This window comes from Erythrolamprus reginae, chromosome 5, assembly GCF_031021105.1.
Source record: "Erythrolamprus reginae isolate rEryReg1 chromosome 5, rEryReg1.hap1, whole genome shotgun sequence".
Classification (NCBI taxonomy): Eukaryota; Metazoa; Chordata; class Lepidosauria; order Squamata; family Dipsadidae; genus Erythrolamprus; species Erythrolamprus reginae.
The window spans coordinates 1,094,889-1,120,196 of NC_091954.1; the positions used below are offsets into that span (position 1 = coordinate 1,094,889).

Here is a 25,308-nt window from a genome sequence, read left to right on the forward strand (position 1 = left end):
AACGGAAAAACAAGATTTAAAAAAACCTGACCTGCTTCTTCTGGCAGCCTCTGTTCCAAAAAGAGGGAGGGGGGAGAGCTTTAATTTAATTTAATTTAATTTATTGGACTTGTATGCCACCCCTCTCCGCAGAATTTAGGCGGCTCACAACACAATAGTGACAGTGTAGCAAATCTAATACTAAAAACATTCTAAAACCAACATTGGAACCATACAACACAATCACACCATGTGTAAACTGTATCAGCCTGGGGTGGTATCTCAGTTCCCCCATGCCTGGTGACTTAAGTGGGTCTTTAGTAACTTACGAAAGGCAAGGAGGGTGGGGGTGGTTCTGATCTCCAGGGGGAGTTGATTCCAGAGGGCCGGGGCCGCCACAGAGAAGGCCCTTCCCCTGGGGCCCACCAGACAACATTGCTTAGTGCAATGGGACCCAGAGAAGGCCAAATCGGTCGCTGGGATTCGTGCAGCAGAAGGCGGTCCCGGAGATAGTCTGGTCTGATGCCATGCAGGGCTTTATAGGTCATTACGAACACTTTGAATTGTGACCGGAAACTGATCGGCAGCCAGTGCAGACCGCGGAGTGTTGGAGAAAAGTTGAGGGCTTCTATGGCGGCTGGTGGAAAATTCTGTCCTGGAGAATGTGGCTCTGATAAATATTATGCTAGAGCCATGATGGCGAACCTGTGACATACACAGCCATATGTATTAATTTATTTATTTACTTAGTTATTTAGTTATTTGGTTATTTGTTCATTCATTTTCTTGCTTGCTTTGGGTGTTTGGTTGTTTTGTCAAGTACCTATTGGTGGTATACAAAGATATAATATTTATGTACATGATGCTAGTGAGAGAGAAACACTAGGACAGAGGATGGAAGGCACGCTGGTGCACTTATGCACACCCCTTACTGACCTCTTAGGAATCGGGAGAGGTCAACAGTGGACAGTCTAAGGGTCAGGTTTTGGGGGTTAGGTGAGGATACTACAGAGTCTGGTAGTGAGCTCCATGCATCAACTACTCGGTTACTGAAGTTGTGTTTCTTGCAGTCGGGTTTGGAGCGGTTTACTTTGAGATTGTATCTGTTGTGTGCTCGTGTGTTGTTGTGGTTGATGCTGAAGTAGGCATTGACAGGAAGGAGGTTGTAGCAGGTGATTTTATGGGCTATGCTTAGGTCGTGTTGAAGGCGACGTATTTCTAAGCTTTCTAAACCTAGGATTGTGAGTTTAGTTGCATAGGGGATTCTGTTGCGAGTGGAGGAGTGGGGGGCTCTTCTGGTAAAGTATCTCTGGACGTTTTATAGGGGCACACGAGGCATTGCTCTATGTCAGTTCCAGCGTGCGTGCCCACACTGACCGACTGGTTTTTGGCCTTCATGAGGCTGGGGGGGAGGCTGTTTTAGCCTCTCCAGGCTCCAGGAAAGCCTCTGGGGGAGGCTACTGCCCCCATGTGGAGGACCGGGAGGGATGCAGTGGAGGTAGGTAGTTCACACACTGTCTATTGAATACTTCATAGTTTTTTTAATTGTCCGTCCTTCTCTAGTACCTGAGTATATTCCTTCATTATTTTAAAATAGGAAATAATTAAATTGTATGTTTTTACCCAGAAATAATTTCAATCATTTATTTGGAACTGAGCTTTTATAGCAATTAAAGAAAATTGTGCTACTTGCCGAATGCTGGCTAGGGAATTCTGGGAGTTGAAGTCCAGATACCTTCAAGTGGCCACGGTTGGGAAACCCTGCTCTAACTTGTTGCCGTCCTCTTGATTATTATTTTTAAATGACACAAATGCATCTCCACAAAACAACTCAGCTGGACAGTCGATTCCTTCCTCCCCGCTTCATTAGTGACTCAACTTAAACAACTTGGCCCCTTCCGAAACTAATGAATTGCACATGTATTTTAATTAGACAACATCAGGTAGCAAACTGTGAACATGATGAGACCAGGAAAGGTGACCGACTTCTTCTCTCCAAGGCTTCACTTACACAATTCAACACAACAACACCTACAGCCTGGTAGGACTTTCCCAAAAGTCCTTCCAATCTCAGGTTAAGGTCTTTGAGTACTCTTTGTGGCAAAAATCCAGTCAAAATCCCATTTTCTTAATTTTATTTTATTTTATTGTATTGTATTTCATTTATTTATTTATTATTTATTTGTTTGTTTGTTTGTTTATTTGTTTATTTATTTATTTATTAAATTTGTATGCCGCCCCTCTCCGTAGACTCGGGGCAGCTCACAACAGTAATAGAAAAAACAATGTACAATACAACTCTAATAATTAAAACTAAAAACCCATAATTTAAGAAAACATACACACATCATACCATACATAAACAGTATAGGCCTGGAGAAGTTATCTCAGTTCCCCCATGCCTGACAGCAGAGGTGGGTTTTAAGGAGTTTACGAAAGGCAAGGAGGGCAGGGGCAGCTCTAATCTCAGGGGGGAGCTGGTTCCAGAGGGCCGGGGCCGCCACAGAGAAGGCTCTTCCCCTGGGACCCGCCAAACAACATTGTTTAGTCGACGGGACCCTGAGAAGGCCAACTCTGTGGGACCTAATCAGTCGCTGGGATTCGTGCAGCAGAAGGCGGTCCTGGAGATATTCTGGTCCGATGCCATGAAGGGCTTTATAGGTCACAACCAACACTTTGATAATATCAGAAGATAACCAGGTCACCCAGTTAGGATGCTTGTTGCCTAGTAAAACTAAGCCATGGTTGCATAAGGAGATAAACTGAAAACCAGACAGTCTTGTTCATTTCTAGACAGCAAACGACTGTCGGTATCAATCCTAATATTTTGCATTAGGTTTCGTTTGCAAAAGAACTAATGCAGGAGATAGTAAAGATATAAAACGAGGCCATAAATTCATGCAAGACTCTTTTGCGTGTGGAAAAGCCCTTGCACGCAACTATCAGTAAACAATGCAAGAATGTACACTTGTCTGGTTGAATGGGAAACATGGATTCAGCCCATACTAACCAACAATCTCTTTTCTCAGTGTAAATGAATCATTTGTTTTCAGCCTTTAACTCTCAGGTTCACGTTGGTTTATTATTATTATTATTATTTATTATTATTATTATTATTATTATTATTATTATTATTATTATTATTATTGACGTGTGCCTACATCCGCTGACTTTTCTGCTGGCAATCCCTGAAATGCGGAATGCTTTTTGTGACTCGAAATATTTCTTCCGGGGTGTTAACCTGGAGAAATCTCTCTGTTTTTGTATATAGAGAATGCAAACAATTGCTATGCATTCCAGTAGGTGACTTTACCTGTTCTGGAGACGTATGGAAAGTATTGTTTGCAACTCTGAATGTGTGGATGAGAAATATTTTTAGCTGGACTATTCATTTTCAAAGGTTTTGTTTTCTGTTTTAAAATGGATGGAAAATGGGTTATGGAACGAGCCTTTTTTTAATATACTTAATTAATTTATTAAGAATGGGAAAGGGGGATGGGAATACAAAAAGAGAAATAGGAGGGGGAGGGGGTAAACAATCTTTTTATACAGTAGCACATATATATTGTTGTATATTCATTTCAAACATTTCTCTATAGATAATTATTTTGTATTCAATATTCGTATTTACATAATCTTATATCTATAAAATATAGTAGTTTAGGAGTAACGTAGGAAAGAAAAGTAGTTTGGGAGTGAGATAGGAAAGAAAGAGAAAGAGAAAAAGAGAAAGAGAGAGAGAAAAGGGGGGGAAAGGGGGGGAGAAGGGGGGGTAATACCTGCAGACTAGCAGGAGTATGTATTGTGACGACTTAGTTTGGTTATGTTTGTTAGTTTTATGAGTAGGAGATATTTGTGAGTTATGATATTGGTAAACTGTTAGTAATTATCGAGTGGATTGAACTCAGACAGGGATTGTATTGATTTTGGTCAGAATTTCTGTTGTGTATATCTTTCTTTTAATTTATGTTGAGAAACTTTGATTGGTTTTTGTTTTATTGTTTTTAAAGTTAGATAACCATCTGAACCATTTCTCCCAGGCCTTGTAGAACTCTGAATCGTTTTTGTTTTGTATTTCCATTGTTGTTTTTGATAATTCAGCGCATTCCATAATTTTACTAATAATGGTTAGATTTGTCGGGGTATCTTCTTTTTTCCATTTTTTTAAAGCATTTGATTGAGATTATTATTATTATTTATTATTTATTTAGATTTGTATGCCGCCCCTCTCCGCAGACTCGGGGCGGCTCACAACAAAGTGAAAAACAATTTATAACAAATCTATAACAGATGAAGATATTAGATAATTATTGGCTCTCTTCATCCATATATTATGGTTGCATGGTAGATATTTTTGAACATGTGTGAAAAACAAATGAGTGTGTCAGTTGTGCGTACATTAGGAAAGGTGTATATTTTGCAGGAGTTAAAAACCAGGCTGTTGCCAAATGCCTCCCCACCAGGCAGAAGGGGTCTAGGTGGATTTCGGTGGGAGAGTTCAACATTTGCTTCGCTCTTTCTTACTTAAAATGAATCAAGCCTAAAAAATAATTTTAGTTCATTCATGTCCCTTTGCATTATTCATCTTGACTAAGGACAAAACAATCATGGCAGAAAGCTCTTTCATGAATATTTATGTGAAATGTCGAATTAAACGATTACTCTTTGCAGATATGTGTCAGGGAAAACAGCCCCGTCCCCTGTGTGTATTGCTCTGTCCCCACCTTTGCGTTGCTTCTGGAAATGATCAAATGCAGGACATATTTCTTTCCAAGTTTCAATTCAATATTTACACAGATATTTGTCAATATCCTTGAAGTTGTAATCTTGCTGTTTAGCCACCTTAGTGTAATTAATTCTTGCAGGATACGTTAATGTACAACGGTATGGAATGCAAAGGCCAGTGGGAAGAGATAGGCTTTGATTAAAATATTAAAATACAGCGGGGAATTATTAATTCACTTCTACTTAAAGTGTCTCAGCTGCATGTTAATTAACCAGAAATGGTCTTCTTATCTTCTCTAGTGTTTACTTCAATGTTGTGATCACCATGTTTACCATAGAGTAGATATAGCTTTAAATAATTTTTAAAAATAATAGTAATAAACAATTGCTAGGAAAGGGATATTCTGTGCATTAGTCCACGTCTAATATTAGAGAAAGCTCTGAGAAAATTGGCTTGTTTCCAATTCTATCAAACTGGAGGATTTATTTATTTATTTATTTATTTGGAATTGGGGGGGGGGTTCCCCTAGTGCTGTAAAGTTCCAACCTATGATATTGCTTCTTGGCTTGGAAGTCAGAGAAACAATATGGAGGCCAAAAACAATTGTGTAGTTAAAGGGCAAAGCAAACTCCTGAAGCACAATAACAATTGTGTTAGTGCAGTGTTTTTCAACCAGTGTGCCGTGGCACACTAGTGTGCCGCGAGACATGGTCAGGTGTGCCGCGAAGAAGAAAGCTCAGGTTCCGGTCTCGCAACTTTTTGCTGAGAGAGAGAAAGAAAGAGAGAAAGAGAGAGAAAGAAAGAGAGAGAAAGAGAGTGTGTGTGAGAGAGAAATCGAGAGAGAAAGAAACGAGAGAAAAGGAAAGAAAGCAAGAGTGAGAGAGAAAGAAAGCAAGAGAGAGAGAGAGAGAAAGAAAGCAAGAGAGAGAGAAAAGGAGAGGAAGGGAGGGAGAGAGAGAAATGAGCAAAAAGGGGAGGAAAAAAGAGAAATGAGAAAATGATTGAGGCAGAGAATGAGAGGAAAGAGAGAGAAACAAGAGAGAGAGAGAGAAGTGACTCTTGATTTAAAGCATATGATAAAAAGCACCCAAAGAATAAGAGAAAAAACCCAGCCCTCACCTGTTTTTGGAAATGGTTCAAGAGTGTGTACACACACACACACACACACACACGGGTGGGGAGGAGACAAGGATGGAGAAAGAGAGGAGAGTGTCTTAGGGTGTCATTTTGTGTCATTTTGGTTGGTGGTGTGCCCCAGGATTTTGTAAATGTAAAAAATGTGCCGCGGCTCAATAAAGGTTGAAAATCACTGTGTTAGTGGAATGACTTTGGCTGGCTTATAAGGTTTTCTGAAGAAATGGGCAGCTATTGCCTGGGCTGAATGCATTTAATTTTATAATAACAGGCTTCTAGATCCATGGGAACCATTGAGAGAAACTTTTAAGAAGTCTCTTCTTTTTGTAGAAGCAATTAAAGCCAAACCTGTAGGTGGACAGTTAAATATTGGGCCATTGGGATGCTGGCCAGCGACCTAAAATAGCTTGCCAATTAATCTCAGATCCTTCAAAATACGCCATGTAAAATATAGGGATAGTTCCATGTGGTAACCTACTCCCTGTAGGAAAACCACTCGGTTAAAAGAGCTGAAGATCGTGCAGTAAGCCTTATTGTCCATTGTGGGGTCTTTGGAGGATTCACAAAAGCTTCATGTATCGCGTTGGCCAACAACTCAACGTTCCATGAAACGCAAATCTCCTGAGCAACTTTTAGTCAAAACGAGAAGTACATATTATGGACCACTTGAGCAAAGTGTCGACCCCGTTTATGCCTTTTTCAAAAGAGACGACCATCGTAGTTCTCAGTATTTCTGTTTAACGTTGTCATTGTCCTCAATTCTGCCGTCCACAGAGAGTGAAGAGGTCTACCAGCGACAGGTGCTGTCCATTTCCTGCATCGTCTTTGGGATCGTCATCGTGGGCACCATCTCCGCAGCGTTCTACTTCAGAACAAAGTAAGGCTCCTTCCTTCTAGCCGGTCGAGACATTTCCCATCCCTTGAATCGTTTACTCGGTCTCTCATTCTGGGGGGAAAAAAAAAGACTGGTCTTTTTCCTGCCCTGAAATTAAAATACACATAGTAGAGCCATAGTTAATGTGCTTAGGTGGGACTCTGAATTAATTTGGAGCAAGTGACATGGTTTTTCTCTAAATGGGCATGTGTGTTTAGTGGGACCAACTTTTTAAATATTAAATTTATATGCCATCCATTTATCCATCTTACTCTGCAGTGCAACTCTGCAAACTGTTGGATTAACTCCAGGTTTGAATCAATACGAATCAAGTGTCTTGTCCAGGTTGGTTCAATGTCTGCGTTAAAGCGGATCTAATTCACCCAATGGAATGGAATGGAATGGAATGTATTGGAATGAAGAATGGAATGGGATGGGATGGAAGAATAGAATAGAATAGAATGTATTGGAATGAAGAATGGAATAGGATGGAATAGGAAATTCCTTGGAAGTCTTCTAGTCCAGGAGTTTTGTTAATTCAGTTTCCAAGATTTGTAACCGAATTGTTCTTGCTATCAGGAGTGTTTTGTCCTTTGCTTTGTCATTTTTATTCTGCTCCATTCCTGATCTCGTTTCATTTTCTTTCCTTTGTGGTTTCATTCTTGGAAGCAAAGAGAAATACAGGACATTTGTTTTCTTCAAAAAGACCAAAAAAACAAACAAAAACAAAGCCCTGACATTCTTCAGGTTCAAATCCAGCAGGTCAATTATCTTGATGCTTAATATTGGTGAGTGAGAAAACTCACTCTACTGGGAATTATTTTGAGTTAAGCTCCATGGATTTCAGTGGAAGGGACTTTAAAACATTGTTTATTTGCCCATTGCATTAAACTGCCTCTTCCTTCCACATATTTTGTTTTTAAATTTCATTTTCATTTACTCTGTTTCTTTGTTCCACTTACAAACTATTCAATCTGTCGGGGACTCACAGTGGTTTGCAGTCACCTGTAGGGAAACTCATTGAAGCTGAGGAATAAGAAAGGGAGGATATCAAAGCAAGGCTAACAAATGGCAGGTAGATGTTAAAGGCCACATTTATCTGGAAATGGTCCCTTGGTCCCTTCAGTTGCCCACTCTAGGAAGGAAGGCAGATCATTTATTTATTTATTCATTTATTTATTTATTTATTTATTTATTTGGTCCAATACACAAGGAGGGTTTTAGTGGATATATATCTATATACACATGGTAAAATACACGATGAAGGTTATAGAGGAGATACTCCTAGTAAAATATATCTAAGAAAGAATAGAAAAGAAGGTATAGTAATAGAACATAACAATGAAAGAATAGAAGAAGACATATAGGAATAGAAGAAAGGTATAGGAGATATAGGAGAGCAATAGGACAAGGGACGGAAGGCACTCTAGTGCACTTGTACTCGCCCCTTACTGACCTCTTAGGAATCTGGAGAGGTCAACCGTAGATAATCTAAGGGTAAAGTGTTGAGGGTTTGGGGATGACACTACGGAGTCCGGTAATGAGTTCCACGCTTCCACAACTTGGTTACTGAAGTCATATTTTTTACAGTCAAGTTTGGAGCGGTTAATATTAAGCTTGAATCTGTTGTGTGCTCTTGTGTTGTTGTGGTTGAAGCTGAAGTGGTCGCCAACAGGCAGGACGCTGCAGCATATGATCTTGTGGGCAATACTTAGATCTTGTTTAAGGCATCTTAGTTCTAGGCTTTTTAGGCCCAGGATTGTAAGTCTAGTCTCATAGGGAATTCTGTATCGAGTGGAGGAGTGGAGGGCTCTTCTGGTGAAGTATCTCTGGACATTTTCAAGGGTGTTAATGTCTGAGATGCGATATGGGTTCCAAACAGATGAGTTGTATTTGAGGATGGGTCTGGCAAAAGTTTTGTAAGCTCTGGTAAGTAGTGTGAGATTGCCAGAGCAAAAGCTACGTAGGATTAGGTTTACAACTCTTGAAGCCTTCTTGGCTATATTGTTGCAGTGGGCTTTGGCACTTAAATCTTTAGTTATTAGTATTCCAAGATCAAGCAACACCTAGAGACTCCGCTACAACGAACCCATGGAGTGCAGGAGTTTTTTAAATTCAGTTTTCCAAGATTTGTAACCTAATTCCTTCTGACTTAAAATTAAATCTCATTAATGGAGTTCGGTGTGAATTTTGCTCTCCTGGTCACATTTTCTTGTTAAGGGTTTGATATTAAGCAACAGTTGATCATTACCATTGTATCCACTGCAAAGATTTACGGAGAAGGAAGAGAAGAAGGAAAAAGAAAAGGAGAATAGGGAGGGGAGAAGAAGAGGGGGAGAAGAGAAGGATCAGAGGAGGAAGAGGAGGAGGGAAAGAGAGAATGAGAAAGATTTAGAGAAAGAGAAGAACAAGATGCCTTCCAGGGCGCGTACTGGTCATGGCAGAGTCGCTGAAAAAAATGTGTAGAGGCCCAAGGACAGGACTTTGAAGAATTTTAAGTGTTTGTGCAAATCTGTTCAATTACTTTTAAAAAAATGATTGCATTACTTTTGGAACGCACCCTGAATATTCCGTACTACCAGATCCTTAAATCTCCGCCTGCGCTCTGCTGCCCCCTTGTGGTCATGAGTGGCTGAACAGTCCTCCCTACCGGATATGGCTCTTCCTACACGTTGAATTCTATGTGACGAAAGAGTCACATTGATGATTCTCCAACGTATTGTTATAGCAAAATGTGACACTCTGATGTATAACCCAAAACCTTGTATTTCTACAATTTATTACTCCCAAATTATGCCTTCTAGAGCATTTTCCCCAAATTAATTGATTGACAATCCCTTTAACATCCACTGGTTATGGTTCTGTGTTAATCTGAGAGCAATTGTGTTATTGAAGCACGCTGTGTATATAATTGTGAGAAATACTTTAAGAAACGCAGCCTGTTGCTTATGTAGCATTTTATCGTAGTGATGATTACGCAGGTGACGATTTCTTACCAAAGGCACAGCAGTTCCTTTTATGGATATTTTGCTAACACAAAAGAAATTACAGGAGTCTGACTTCTTTCCCAAAAGAAAGTACCTTTGCTTAAATAGATTCCTCCTGTCACTGCATTATTTTTATTTCTTTTGTTAACGATTTCCGTTCCAACATATTCAATGCAAAATTGTTAATATAGTGGGGTTCTTTTTAAAACTATTTTAAATACTTAAATTTATTGAATTTATTTGGATTTGTACGATTGTTTATATTTTTTGTTGTGAGCCGCCCCGAGTTCGCGGAGAGGGGCGGCATACAAATCTAAATAATAAATAATAAATAAATAAAATACATACTCCCATCACTTCTTCTTTTTCCCCCCCTCATCCTTTTCATCATTATTACTATTATTATTATTATTTTATTATTATTTTATTAGATTTGTATGCCGCCCCTCTCCGAAGACTTGGGGCGGCTCACAACAGCAATAAAAAACAATATAACAGTGGAACAAATCTAATATTAAAAACATATAAAACCCATCATTATTTAAAAACCAAACAGCAACATTCATACCAAATATAAAACAAAGTATAAAAAAGCCTGGGGGGAAAGTGTCTCAACTCCCCCATGCCTGGCAGTATAAGTGAGTCTTCAGTAGTTTACGAAAGACAGGAAGGGTGGGGGCAGTTCTAATCTCCGGGGGAGTTCGTTCCAGAGGGCCGGGGCCGCCACAGAGAAGGCTCTTCCCCTGGGGCCCGCCAAACGACATAGTCGACGGGACCCGGAGAAGGCCAACTCTGTGGGACCTTATTGGTTGCTCGGATTCGTGCGGTAGCAAGCGGTTCCGGAGGTACTCTGGTCCAATGCCATAAGAAGGAGCCTTCTTAACTAACCTGTCCTTCCTTATTTTGCAAAATACGCTTCTGTGTTGGCCCTCTTCATCCCAACCTTCTCCTAATCCGCTCTCTCTTGTGAGTTCAAAGTTCTCAGTCCACCACAATGTTTGTTACCATTTAATTCTATGTGTATATGCCATGTGTGTACATACATATTACACACAGGGACACAAAAACAGACATCATTTACTATATAAAGTGTATGTACACATACACAAATGCACTCACAGCTATTCTATAATTATACACATTCAACCTCATTTACTGCGATAGGAAAAACAGACCCAGGGCCCAGAAGGGGGAAAAAGAAAAAAAAATCAAATTTTTTCCATTGGTTCTGGTTCTACCAGTTCTGCGTACCTGACCCGACCCGTAGGAGCCCATCCCTGCATCAGGACCTTGCTAAGGATGAGCCCAATGCAACATGGTGGGGTCTCTTCTTCCATTGACGCTCGCTTTCGATGATCAGGGTGGGGGTGGGAAACCCCAGCGTGAATTAGACTCGGGGCGGCTAACAACAATGATAAAAAACAACATGTAACAATCCAATTTAATAAAACAACTAAAAACCCTTATTATAAAAAACCAAACATACACACAAACATACCATGCATAACTTGGAATAGCCTAGGGGGAAAGGATAACTTAACTCCCCCATTCCTGGCGACAAAGGTGGGTCTTAAGTAATTTGCGAAAGACAAGGAGGGTGGGGGCAGTTCTAATCTCTGGGGGGAGTTGGTTCCAGAGGGCCGGGGCCGCCACAGAGAAGGCTCTTCCCCTGGGGCCCGCCAAGCAACATTGTTTGGTCGACAGGACCCGGAGAAGGCCAACTCTGTGGGACCTTATCGGCCGCTGGGATTCATGCGGTAGAAGGCAGTTCCGGAGGTAATCTGGTCCACTGCCATGTAGGGCTTTAAAGGTCATGACCAACACTTTGAATTGTGACCGGAAACCGATCAGCAGCCAGTAACTAAACCACTTGTGTTATTTGTGTGTCTGTTGCTTGGTGTGTTCCTCTGTAGAAAGCAAACAAAGTACATCCAGGAGCAGATGAAAGAGATACAGAACAGGAAAACCTACAGCCTCAATGCTTCCAGCATCATGGCGAAAGCAGAGGCCGGGGCCCAAAGCCAAGTCCAGCTGCAGAACGTGAGTAATTGTGCCAATGCTAATCCTTGTTTTATGCTGGCTGAATGTTGGGGTGGTTGTTGCTTGTTTGTTTATTTGTTTAACTCCAATTTCTCGGTTGCCCTTCTCCAAGGGACTCAGGGTGGCTTACACAATAAAATGTGCATAATGTTGATGGCATGGTCATTGTCACTTCTCCCTGTGTCCCAAATTGACCTACTTTGCACCTGTGGTCCTGGGGGGGGAGGTCAAATGTCAGAGTTATTTTGAATTTGTGTTGGAAACGTGGCAAAACGCCTATGTCCAGTTTCCTATACCAGCCCTGGTTTCCTGCCAGCCCTGGGCCCACAACCTGTCGGAGTTATTTTGAATTAGCGTTGGAAACGTGGTGGATATCAGGCCCAAGGTAGTTTCCTCAATAAAGACACGACAGCAGGAGTTCTTTCTTCCGAAGGCTCTTTCACTTCTTCCGTGGTATCAAAAAGGAACTATTCACCCTACACTATGTTACAGAACAAACCACCAACTAACCAGCCACTAAACCAAGCCAGACCACACCCACACAAAAGGTGCATCACATTATATACATGTACTGGCCAATCAGATCATGGAAGAGATTGCATCATTTTGCGGAATCACCAGGACTCAACATTCATTTTACTTCTACTGCAGTTGTAAACAATATAGGCTGACATAAAAGAGAGGAGGAGAGGGTGTCAGCTTTGCACTGTTTTGTCAGCATTGGCCTTGATGAATGTCAGCCTCTCAATTGGCTTAGCAAGAGTTGAGTTGTTGGACTCAACTATGGTCCAAGGTGGACACTTCCCCCACCTGCCACATCATGACAGAACATATCATATACGGTGCGGTGGCCATCAACGATACTGCTCCTGTGTTATTTGATTATCAGTGATATTATTATTATTATTATTATTATTATTATTATTATTGTTATTGTTATTGTTATTGTTATTGTTATTGTTATTAAATTGAGCCAGGGTGGCGCAGCAGGTAGAGGGCTGTACTGCAGGCCACTGAAGCTGACTTGTAGATCTGAAGGTCAGCGGTTCAAATCTCACCACCGGCTCAAGGTTGACTCAGCCTTCCATCCTTCCGAGGTGGGTCAAATGAGGACCCGGATTGTGGGGGCAATGGGCTGATTCTCTGTTAAAAAGTGCTATTGCTAACATGTTGTAAGCTGCCCTGAGTCTAAGGAGAAGGGCGGCATAAAAATCGAATGAATGAATGAACAAACAAACAAACAAACAAACAAATATTATTGAACTCCAACACTCTGGACATTTTAAAGAGAAGATTGAACTGCCACTTGACTGGTATACTATAGGGTTCCTGCTTGGGCAGGGGGTTGAACTCGATGGCCTTCATGGTCCCTTTCAACTCTAACAATAAATAAATAAATTATTATTATTATTAACAATACAACTTAGCAAACGAGATCACTATGCTGGATTTCGTATTTCATCCCCAGCCGGACGCTTCCCAAGCACCCAGGACTGCGTGATGTAGCAGCGAATTATGTTTCCCCATCCCAGTAAAGCAGCCTTTTGCAATTGACAGGTGGAGATTTTGTCAATTCCGATGGTTTTCAAATGTCCACTGAGATCCTTTGGCCCTGCGCCCAGCGTGCCAAGTACCACTGGGACCACTTTCACGGGCTTATGCCAGAGTCATTGCAGCTCAATTTTTAGATCTTCATATATTACTAATTTCTCTAGCTGCTTCTCCTCAATTCTGCTGTCCCCTGGGATTGCGATGTTGATGATCCATACTTTCTTTTTCTCCACGATCAGGATGTCTGGTGTGTTATGCTTCAGAATTCGGTCAGTCTGAAGTCGGAAGTCCCACAGTAGTTTTGCTTGCTCATTTTTGACCACTTTTTCGGGCTTATGATCCCACCAGTTCTTGCCAGTGGTAAATGGTAGTTCTGGCACAAATTCTAGTGAATCTTCTGTAACACATCATCATCATCATCATCATCATCATCATTATTAATATTATTATTTGGATTTGGATTTATATCCTGCCCCTATCCGAGGACTCGAGGCGGCTTATGACATGTGAAAAACAGTACAATTCTGAAATCCAATAAAACTAAATAAATTAAAATAATTTACAATTATTATAATAATTTATAATAATTATTATAATAAATAATAATAATTGTAATAAATAAATAAATCCAACAAATTCTGAAATCCAATAAAACTAAAAGCAAACAGTCAGCCATTTCCAATCCGCCAACATACCCTCCATTCCACATCCATTCATTCATACACAGGGGCCCTGCCCCTCTTAGGCATTGATATTTAACATCTCTGCCTGAAATAACAGCAACACTAACAATTGTGTTGTGTTGCAAATTGCCTTATTTGCCTTATGGCCTCTAATCTACACATCAGCAGCGGAACTGCTGGGTTTATAGTGAAGTACCTGTTATTTCAAACAGATTGCGGTATCCATAAAGGCGATGGGTGTTGATTTTTTTTTCAGCCTTAACACATATTTATTTCATGCTTGGAAGGTGGTCCTCGACATATAACTGTTTATATAGTGACTGTTCCAAGTCACGACAGCATGGAAAAAAGTGATATTTTCCACACTTAAAGCCATTGCACGAATCACGTGCAGATCAAAATTAATAAATAAATTGAGGGAAATTGATAAAGAATTAAAAAAAAACCCAATTATGCTGCCCAAGACCAACCATTTCACCTCTAAATGTTTGGCAACATTATTTGGAGATTTAAACCTGAGCTTTAAAGTGATGACAAGGGGGGTTAATGTGCCCCCTACATTTTCTCTTTTAAATTAATTAAATTAAATCCCTCTGATCATATTTACATCCATATTCCTGCTCTTTGTTCCTTTTTTCTTCCAAATTCTTGCATGCCTTCTTGTCTTCCCCAAAAATCCAAGATATCAAGCAAAGCAGAGATGGGTAATATTAAAATTCTGGATAATCATCCAATCCGAAGCAGCTCCTTTTCTCTCTCTCTCTCTCTCTCTTTGTTATTGTTTGCGCCTCTTTCTACATTCCATTCCATCAATATAAGCGGATCTGTTGAAGTGGCAGCATTCACAGGGATTGTTTGCACCTGAGAGTTTTAATCTGTTTACGGAGGGCTTCCTTCCTTCCTTCCTGGAGACAAACGGAGAAGTCATGCATTATTCATGGGAGGGGGTGATCTTCTAATGGAAGGTTACTCGTTACTTTAAAGATGCTTTGCATAAAAGCACAGGTTGAACTCTTAACAGGGATTTAGAATAAGACCAGCTTTGGCTTGATCAAATTTTTACTCCCAAATCACAGCAGCTCTATAACAGTGTGAACTTGGTTTTAAATCTCATTGAGGTTTCACTGGGGAGAGCCTAGCTATTGTTTATACTCCCGAGGGAGGGGGGAATTATACAGGCGGCCCTTGACAGACAACCTTACGCTTAGCAAATGAAGGAAGCTGCAACAACACCAAAAAATTTTAACCTGTGACCCGTAATGGACAGCCAACACTGTGGGTGTGGCTTATTTTGTGGGTGTGGCTTGATGGTCATGTGACTGGGTAGGAGTAGCTTGCCAGCCATGTGACCAGGTGGGATCATCATCGTTCAAGTGAACTGTTATGGCCGCACGATGCCTTTTCATCTCAGCTGTGGGCAGAGTGAGGGCTTTGCAAGGGGAAAAAGACCGCAGTCCAGACTGCTTCGGCACGGCTCTCCTGGCCTTGCGAGGTGGCCGCGGGAGGCTGGAGGGGAGCCGGGCAGGAGAGATGGAAGCTCGTCCGAGGCCAGGAATGAGGAAAGAGGAGAAAAGCAAGGAGCGCAGACGCAGCAGCAGCAACAGGGGAAGAAAGGGGAGCCGAGCCGAGACCAGTAATCCAGGAAGTGACAGCCACCGATCAGCTGGAGCTCTGCATGCAGCTTCATTTCTGCCAGTGGAACTGTCTTCCACCCCGTCCTGCCTGCTGCCCACCCCTGCCCATGACCCTTTTCAGACATACAACCATTGGAGAACCTGCATCAGTAATGGGTTGCTAGCCAGAACGCGCCACACTACGTACCGGTAGCAAAAATAGAGCTGCATGTGCAGCCCCGGATGACCAGTGGGCAGGCATGCGCGTCCAAGCAAGATTTGGCTTCTGGGCATGCACAGGGAGTGAAATCTCATGAGAGGACACGTGCACGGGCGAGATTTTGGCGATTTTGGGTGGTTTTTTGCTTCCGTGCATGCGGGGAAGCAAAAAGAAAGAAAATCACCGAAATCTCGCCCAGCTGTGCAGCCTCTTGCGAGATTTCACATCCCACACATGTGCAGAAGCTAAATCTCGCTTGGACACACACGGGCCAATCACGTCGCTTCACACAACATTACAGTGGCGGTAAGTAGGAAACCCCCACCTGGTCCCAATGGTCGTATGATCAAAATTAGGATGCCAGAACTGGGTCTTATTTATGATAGTTGCAGCATTCCAGGGTCACATGATCTCCTTTTCTGACTGTCCGTCAATGGGGCAGCCTTATTCACTTAACAACTGCAGTGATGCACTTAAGAAGTGCAGCCCGGAAGGTCATTAAATGGGGCAAAATTCACTGAACAACCCCCTCACTTAGTAACAGAAATGTTGAGCTCAATTTTGATCGTAAGTCAAGGACTATCTGTACTGCTGTTAGTTGTTGCTCTGACCCCACATTGAGCCCTTCAAGAAATAAGTCCACACACCCGAAGTTTGCAAGTTTCAAAAAGTATAATTCTACAAGCAAGGAACCTTTCTTCGGTATCAGCTAATTATCATCTGAGAACAGATATAAAGCTCGTAGTAAATTCTTTTTTGATCCCACAGCTAGCATTTTGGCACTGACTCACTTGAATAGGGAGGCAGCCTGGAGATAAGAGGTTCCTTCTAATAAACTCATTAGTTCCACATGAAACTCTGATCATCTGTCACTCAGATTATGTAGTTGTCTTCTGCACTCACTCATCCAAAGACTAACCCTTATATAGCCAGAAGGCGTGGCCAAGTATTCTATAGAGCTATTCACGCATAGACCTTTTCCTGTTCAGCCATTCCTGCCTGCTAATACCCCTGCGCACTCTTGCATCGAGAAGAAGCTCCTCCTCTTCTCCCGGGTCAGTCATGGTCGCCTCTGGAGGTGCAACAGCCCCTGGTGGGCTCTCAGTCTGACCCCACATCCTCTCCGACCTCCTTGCTCTCAGACCTGGGTGCCACGTACACAGGCCTAGGATTCCAAAACACACCCGTCTCTCGATCCTCAGAATCCGTGATCAGCTGAGCAGGACGCGGAAGGGCCACAACAATTGTGAAGCATCGACTGTTCCTGAATTCATCCCTTCTGTTGTGGTTAGCTCTGGCCCAGCTCCTGCCCCAAGGAATGTGCAGGTGGATGTGGGGGAGACATCCACATGCCGCAGGCCTGTTTTGCTTCCGATGGAATCTGCCAACGAAGCCTCCTCTAACCAAGGAAGCATGAGTGACAGGGAAGAGGGGAGTTTGGCAGACAGCCCAGGAGGAGATCAATCATCTGTATCATCCTTGGATTCTGAACAAGAATTAATGACACATCCACACATGCGTACAGTGATGCATAGGAGACAACACCTGAAGGATTATTACAAGAGAAAATGAGGCCACCTGTGGTTGGGTGGGGCTGCTGAAATTAGTGCTACAGATAAAAGTGTAGCCTAGTGTTTTAGCCTCATGGCAGTTTATCTGATTTATTGTTTCGTCAAGATCGTGGTTTTTTGCTGTTCAGGATTGTGTGTGGACTCTGGACTTTAGAATTGGACTCAGTTTCCCAGTTATTGGGTGAGCAATTGGATTGCATTTAACCTGTGCCTTGTGTGTACCAGAAAATCCCTTTGACATTTAAAAAGGGAGCTGTTTCTGTTTTTTCTGTTTATAAAAACTTTTGGGTTTTCCTTTTATCGTGTGGTGTGTGTCTTCCTGGACTAATTACCCTGTAATTACGGGCGGTTGAGACAGGCCGGCAGAACACCTTCCATGAACATTGTCATTTCCTTTTGGAAACTCTAGGAATTCCTCATTTCATTTGCTTGTGTTTTTATTCATGCCAGTTCAATCGATGTGACTCTGTTTTCTTTTAGGTTTTGAATCTGAGTTTATTTTGTGCTCTCGGGTTGCATTTCCTCCGCACCCCCAATTGTGAAGCACAGTGGAGAAATACATGTTATCGTTGCTCCTTTGCCTCTTGCTCAGGAGAATGCGATATGTAAATGTGAAGAAATAACTATAATTCTTCCACTTCCCCTTGTAGCTACTTACAATGCATTGCAAATTTGCTTTCCACTTCAGCCGCCTCATTTATGTTTTCAGCTGTTTGCACAACTGCAGTTAAAAAAATAATAATACTTCCTTCCCCTCTTTGTCACCTCTCGGTGCCAGCTACAAATTCAGTCTCTCGAAATACAAAAATAGTGTGCAGAGCTACAACGGCATTACAAAATCAGGCTACAAGAGAGTGTGCTCTCAGTATATTTGTATTAACACTTCACACATATTTTTGAGAGGGAAAAAAAACAGTTTCTACTCTTGTTTGTAAGGTTTAATGAATGGAAATGCGTGCAAGTCACTGACAATTCAAATGGTAAGAGTTATTCTTGACTTCCTACCACATATAAAATATATGCCACATATAAAAATCGCTGCAGCAGGATTTTTAGGAGAACACAGGAGGCAACGGCCAGGAAGGTTCTACGTTTAGGCAGGAAAAACAAAATGCACAGGTACAGTATAGGTGGTACTTTGCTCAACAGGAGTGACAGGGAGAGGGGTCCATGTGCAGCAGCTGCCAAAAAAGCCAACACAGTTCTAGGATGCATCAACAGAGGGAGAGAATCAAGATCACGCGAAGGGTTAAGTCCACTTTATAAGTCGTAGTTAAGGCCACACTTGGAATATTTGCATCCAGTTTGGGTCTCCACGATGCAAAAAGGATGTTGAGACTCTAGAACGAGTGCAGAGAAGAACAACAAAGAGGATGAGGGGGCTGGAGGATAAAACATAGGAAGAACGGTTGCAGGAACTGGGCATGGCTAGTTTGATGAAAAGAAGGACCAGGGGAGATATGAGGGCAGTTGTCCAATATCTCAGGGGTTGCCCCAAAGAAGAAGGAGTCAAGCTATTCTCCAAAGCACCTGAGGGTGGAACAAGAAGCAATGGGTGGAAATTAAATAAGGAGAGAAGCAACTTAGGACTAAGGAGGAATTAATCAGTGGAACAGCTTTCCTCCAGATGTTGTGGATGCTCCAACACTGGAAGATCGTTTAGGAGAGAACGGAATGGAAGGCAGAGTAGAGTAGGGTAGTAGGGTAGGTAGAGCAGAGCAGAGCAAGACACAGCAGATTAAAATAGGTGTAGGAGAAGAGTAGTTGGATAACCACCTGTCTGAAGTAGTGTAGGGTTTCCTGCCTAAGCAGGGGGTTGGACTAGAAGACCTCCAAGGTCCCTTCCAACTCAGTTGTTGTTGTTATTATTATTATTATTAAATCCATTTCAAAGGTCCAATTCAACTGGAAAATAGCTCTGTTTGGAAATATTCAAATCGATTATTATTATTATTATTATTATTATTATTATTATTATTATTATTATTGTTCGTCTTATTTTAACAATCCAGTTGTGACATTTGAACTGATTTGGGCCAGATGACTGAATTTGAGCCGATTTGATTCAAGCAAACTTTTTTTTATTAGTAATATATATGGAAGCATTTGAATTTATTTGGATTCAATGTGATATATTTAATTTGATTTATCAACTTAAATTGACGACCCAAATAGAGAACAATCAGTTTAAATCCATTTGAAAAATCCAGTACAGTGATCCCCCGGTTATTGCATCCCCGACCATTGCGAACAGGCTAATTTGCGATTTTTCAACCCGGAAGTCAAAACACCATCTGCGCATGCGCGCCATTTTTTTCTATGGGCACGCATGCGTAGATGGCGCCGGGCAGATCAGCTGCTGGGCGGCTTCCCTAGGTCTTCCCCCTCTTGGCGGGCATCAGCGAGGAGTTTCCCCACCGCCCACGCAAACTCCTCGCTGCTGCCGCTTCGCTCGGGCCGCTTCCCAGCTGAGTACTCAGCTGGGAAGTGGCCCGAGCGAACGGCTTGTCCGCAGCCTGCCTGCCCGCGCACCCGCGACTCGCGCGCCCTTCTCCCGCCCACGCCGTTCGCTGGGGCCGCTTCCCAGCTGAGAATTCGCTTCAGGACTCAGCTGGGAAGCGGCGCAAGCGAGCGGGGTGGGCAGACGAAGGGCGGGCGAGCGGCAGCGAGGAGTTTGCGTGGGCGGTGGGGAAACCCCAGCGCCGCTTCCCAGCTGAGTCCGGCTCCTCGCTAGCGCTGCGGAAGTAAAAACACCATCTGCGCATGCGCATATGGTGTTTTTACTTCCGCAGCGCTACTTCGCGAAAACCCGATCATTGCTAGGGGTCCTGGAACGGAACCCTCGCAATGATCGGGGGATCACTGTAGTTCCAGAGAACTAATTAATACACTTATTAGGAATCACTTCAGGATGAGATTTTTTTAAAAAAAGCATCAAGATGGTTATCATATTGGAGCACACATGTCGCACATAAAACCATTAAGTATATATGAAAAAGTCTCTGAGATATTCGATAGTCCGAGAGCGGTCAAAATTGAACTGTCTTCCTGAGACATGGATTTAGACATAACAGAATTAGCCATAAATTAGCAGTGGAAGTGATGTGCCAGTGCCTGGAGGCTGTTGGGGTCTGGATGGGTGTCAACAGGCTCAGACTCAATCCAGACAAGACGGCGTGGCTGTGGGTTCTGCCTCCCAAGGACAATTCTATCTGTCCATCCATCACCCTGAGGGGGGAGTCATTGACCCCCTCAGAGAGAGTCAGCAACTTGGGCGTCCTCCTCGATCCACAGCTGACATTAGAGAACCATCTTTCAGCTGTGGCGAGGGGGCATTTGCCCAGGTCTGCCTGGTGCACCAGTTGCGGCCCTATTTGGACAGGGAATCTTTGCTCATGGTCACTCATGCCCTCATCACCTCAAGGTTTGACTACTGCAGTGCTCTCTACATGGGGCTACCTCTGAAGAGTGTTTGGAAACTTCAGATCATCCAAAATGCAGGCGTGCGAGCAGTTTTCGGCCTTCCAAGACATGCCCATCTCTCGTCATAACTCCGCGGACTGCATTGGCTGCTGATCTGTTTCCGGACACAATTCAAAGTGTTGGTTAAGACCTATGAAGCCCTAAATGGCATCGGACCAGAATACCTTCGGGACCGCCTTCTGCCGCATGAATCCCAGCGACCGGTTAGGTCCCACAGAGTTGGCCTTCTCCAGGTCCGCTGGTGGGACCTAGAGGAAGAGCCTTCTCTGTGGGGGGCCCGGCCCTCTGGAATCAGCTCCCCTTGGAGATTTGCACTGCCTCCACCCTCCTTGCCTTCCGAAAGAGCCTAAAAACACATCTTTGTCGCCAGGCCTGGGGCCATTAGATCTTTCCCCCTGACCAACAGATGTTTTCAGTATGATTGTTGAATGAATGGTAATGGAAGTTTTTAAAGTAGATTTTGATGGATTGTTTTTATGCATTAATTGGATTGATCTTATTATTGTCTCTTTATATATGTGTTGTGAGCCGCCCCGAGTCCTCAGAGAGGGGCGGCATACAAATCCAATTAAATAAATAAATCATCAGAATGTGACTGCCAAGTATCTCAGAATGAAAAGAACAAAGACATTTATTTACAACGTCACAAATGTTCCAGATTTTGCAACGGAGAAGATAGCCAGTCTGGGCTGACGTTTAGTCGTAGGGCATTTTTTTCCCCCTGTGCCTAAATTGAAGTAAAGTTGAATACTTGAATTTTAACGAGATTCTGTGTTTTCCATGCAGGACATATTCTCAGCAGGAATGTCCGTGTGTTTGAGAAGCCGTGCAATTATTTAACTGGGAAATTGCAGAGGGGAGATCTGGAGGTTGGAGAGAATAAAAATAGAGTGGTTCTCCTGTTTAAATTAAAATAGAACGTAGTGTATAGATTAGCCTTCAACAAAAATAAGAGACTGATAGTTAAAATAGATGTATGCTGGGGGATTAGAGTGCGGATTTAAAGAATATAGGCATTGAAAGAGCCTGTATGCCTCTCTCACATCAAAAGACAACGCAGCCTTTTCTAAAAAAATATCTTGTGTTTCTTGTTAAGATCGGCTTTTGATCCTCCGCTGAGCGTTGGTAATTATATTTAGAGGAGAAACGATAGAGACACACTTTAAATTTCAGTGTCATTTTGTGCATCTTTCTGACCCTAAATGACCTCAGCTAAAAAAGGCAAATATTGACACATATGCAAAACTGTAATTGCATATTCAATCATGTTGTTCATAAACCATTTTCCATTTCAATATATTTTGCCTTTTATTTACTGCTTAGGTTTAAGCCAAATGATATCACGCGAAGGTCACGTGGCATTAAAAATCCCTATCTGGATTGTTACTGAAATTGTATTGTGTTGGTACCTTAATCAACACAGGGAAAAGGGATTTAGTGGGATCTATACTTGGATTGTTATTGAGATGGGCATTATTTATTTTATTGCATTGCACCTTAGTGTAATCAACTTTTCTACATTGTACTGATGTACACAGGGATGAAGGAGTATAAGAAGAAACTATATTAAAAATGTGTTTTATTCAATAAATAAAATATGACAAGGGGGGGGTGTTCTCCATTGCTTAAGAAAACAGCATAGTAGAACATCTTCCAGGGTTTTAGTGTTTTTATTTTATTGTTGGAATCTTGAAGACCCCCAGTGCAAGAAACTGCTCTGGGTTTGGGCCAAGCATCAATGCTTCTCAGATGGCGAGGGGGGCGTTTGCCCAGGTTCGCCTGGTGCACCAGATGGGGCCTTACCTGGACCGGGACTCATTGCTCACAGTCACTCATGCCCTCATCACCTCGAGGCTCCACTACTGCAACGCTCTCTACATGGGGCTGCCTCTGAAAATGTTCGGAAACTTCAGATCATGTTCCTCAGGAGAGGAACATTTTCCCCCATTGCATAATATTTAATTTGAGCAAAGACATGATAGCCATCTATGGGCATTAGAACTACACTGAAGCTGTCTGCCAGGTCTATTGTACTGTCCAGTTCCAATGTGTAACATATTCCTTTGTATCCTTCCTCCCTCTCTTCCTTCCTTCCTTCCTCTCTCCCTCCCTCCCTTCTTTCCTTCCTTTCTTCTTCCCTCCCTCCCTTCTTTCCTCCCTCCCTCCCTTCCTTCTTTCCTCCCTCCCTCCCTCCTTCCCTCCCTCCCTTCCTTCTTCCCTCCCTTCCTTCTTTCCTCCCTCCCTTCCTCCCTCCCTCCCTTCTTTCCTTCCTCCCTCCCTCCTTCCCTCCCTCCCTCCCTTCCTTCCTTCCTTCCTCCCTCCCTCCCTCCCTTCTTTCTTTCCTCCCTCCCTCCTTCCCTCCCTCCCTCCCTCCCTTCCTTCCTCCCTCCCTCCCTCCCATCCTTCTTTCCTTCCTCCCTCCCTCCCTTCTTTCCTTCCTCCCTCCCTCCTTCCCTCCCTCCCTCCCTTCCTTCCTCCCTGCCTCCCATCCTTCTTTCCTTCCTTTACAGTATTCAACAGCAAGAAGGCACCAAGAGCCAGTAATGGGGAAAATGATGGAGTCTAGTTTTTCGGGCGCTCAGACCTTCCCTGAAGCTTTGCCTACCGACAGAGGAGGCCAGGCCCCAAAGCCACAGAGGTAAGGGTGTGTGTGTGTTTATTAAATGGGGGTTTCTTTTGTGAGACAAATGCAAATATTTCCGGACTCCAGAGAGTCCTTCACTCCTCCTCTCGCAACAAAACACCAGACTTGAAATGCTGCAATGATTAGGCAATTTACAACTACTACGTCGCCTCCGATCTGATCTAAACGTAGTTCATAAAATCATCTACCACAATGTCCTTCCTGCGAGTGACTACTTCACCTTCAACCGCAACAACACACCAGCACGTCATAGATTCAAACTCAATGTAAACCGCTCCAAACTCGATTGCGGAAAATCCGACTTCAGCAACAGAGTGAGCAATGCCTGGGGTGCTTCCCAAAACCCCAAAAACTTTAATTTCAGACTGTATACAGTCGACCTCTCCTCATTTCTATCCAGCAACTTTGGGCAGTTTGTAATGCCATAAATAACAACATAAAACAATTACAAGCTCAAAAATATTCAACACTGCAATTTTTTTTTTTTAAAACCCATTAAAACTGATAACCGTCAGTCAGATACCAAGGACCGTCTGTCTATCTGTCTGTCTCAGCTATCAGAAAATGACCCTGTTTATTTGCATGCTCTTTGTGACCACGGGATTTGATTATCAATCATAAAAATAAATTTTTTGCGATTCACCACAATCTCAACATAAATAACGAAAGAATTAAAAGAAAGGCAGAAGGCAGCCAGAATCTGGAAAGTCTTGACTGAAAACCATGTAATGTGTGACTTACAACATGAGCTGAATCTTATTGATCAATTGGTCAGTTGGTCAGTCAGTTGTTTAAGTTTAAGTTTAAGTTTAATCAGATTTGTATGCCGCCCCTCTCCGCAGACTCGGGGCGGCTCACAGCAATAACAATACAATGTAAAACAAATCTAATATTTAAGTTAATTTAAAAAACACCACAAATTAAAACCAATCATACACACTAGCGTGCCATACATAAATTTTATAAGCCTAGGGGGAGGGAACATGTCAATTCCCCCATGCCTGACGACAGAGGTGGGTTTTAAGTTGGTGACATGTGATTCACAAATTCACAGTCACTCATGCCCTCATCACCTCGAGGTTCGACTACTGTAATGCTCTCTACATGGGGCTACCTCTGAAAAGTGTTTGGAAACTTCAGATCGTGCAGAATGCAGCTGCGAGAGCAGTCATGGGCTTCCCTAAATATGCCCATGTTACACCAACACTCCGCAGTCTGCATTAGTTGCCGATCAGTTTCCGGTCACAATTCAAAGTGTTGGTTATGACCTTTAAAGCCCTTCATGGCATCGGACCAGGATATCTACGAGACCTCCTTCTGCCGCACAAATCCCAGCGACCGGTTCGGTCCCACAGAGTTGGCCTTCTCCGGGTCCCGTCGACTAAACAACGTCGCTTGGAGTGGCCCAAGGGAAAAGCCTTCTCTGTGGCGGCCCCGACCCTCTGGAATCAACTCCCCCCAGAGATTAGAATTGCCCCCACCCTCCTTGCCTTTCGTAAGCTCCTCAAAACCCACCTCTGACGTCAGGCATGGGGGAACTGAGACATTCTTTCCCCCTAAGCCTTTATAATTTATGCATGGTATGTTTGTTATATGGATGTTTAGTTTTATAATAAGGGTTTTTTAGTTGTTTTTAGTATTGGATTTGCATGCTGTTTTTATTACTGTTGTTAGCCGCCCCGAGTCTACGGAGAGGGGCGGCATACAAATCCAATAATAATAATAATAATAATAATAATAATAATAATAATAATAATAATAATAAATTCAGAAAGTGTAGGATTGAACTGATGCAGCACTCGG

The 25,308-nt window shown here is 42.7% G+C and overlaps 1 protein-coding gene across 3 annotated transcripts in view; it reads left to right on the forward strand.

The window, feature by feature from the left end:
- The window catches only part of NRG3 (neuregulin 3), a 698,544-nt gene that overhangs the window by 660,504 nt on the left and 12,732 nt on the right, over positions 1–25,308 (forward strand). For all 3 annotated transcript variants that reach the window (XM_070751913.1, XM_070751911.1, XM_070751910.1), the window contains 3 exons: positions 6,614–6,716; positions 11,614–11,740; positions 23,372–23,499. In XM_070751913.1, coding sequence (XP_070608014.1) covers positions 6,614–6,716; positions 11,614–11,740; positions 23,372–23,499 — 358 coding nt within the window. The remainder of the gene's footprint in view (positions 1–6,613; positions 6,717–11,613; positions 11,741–23,371; positions 23,500–25,308) is intronic.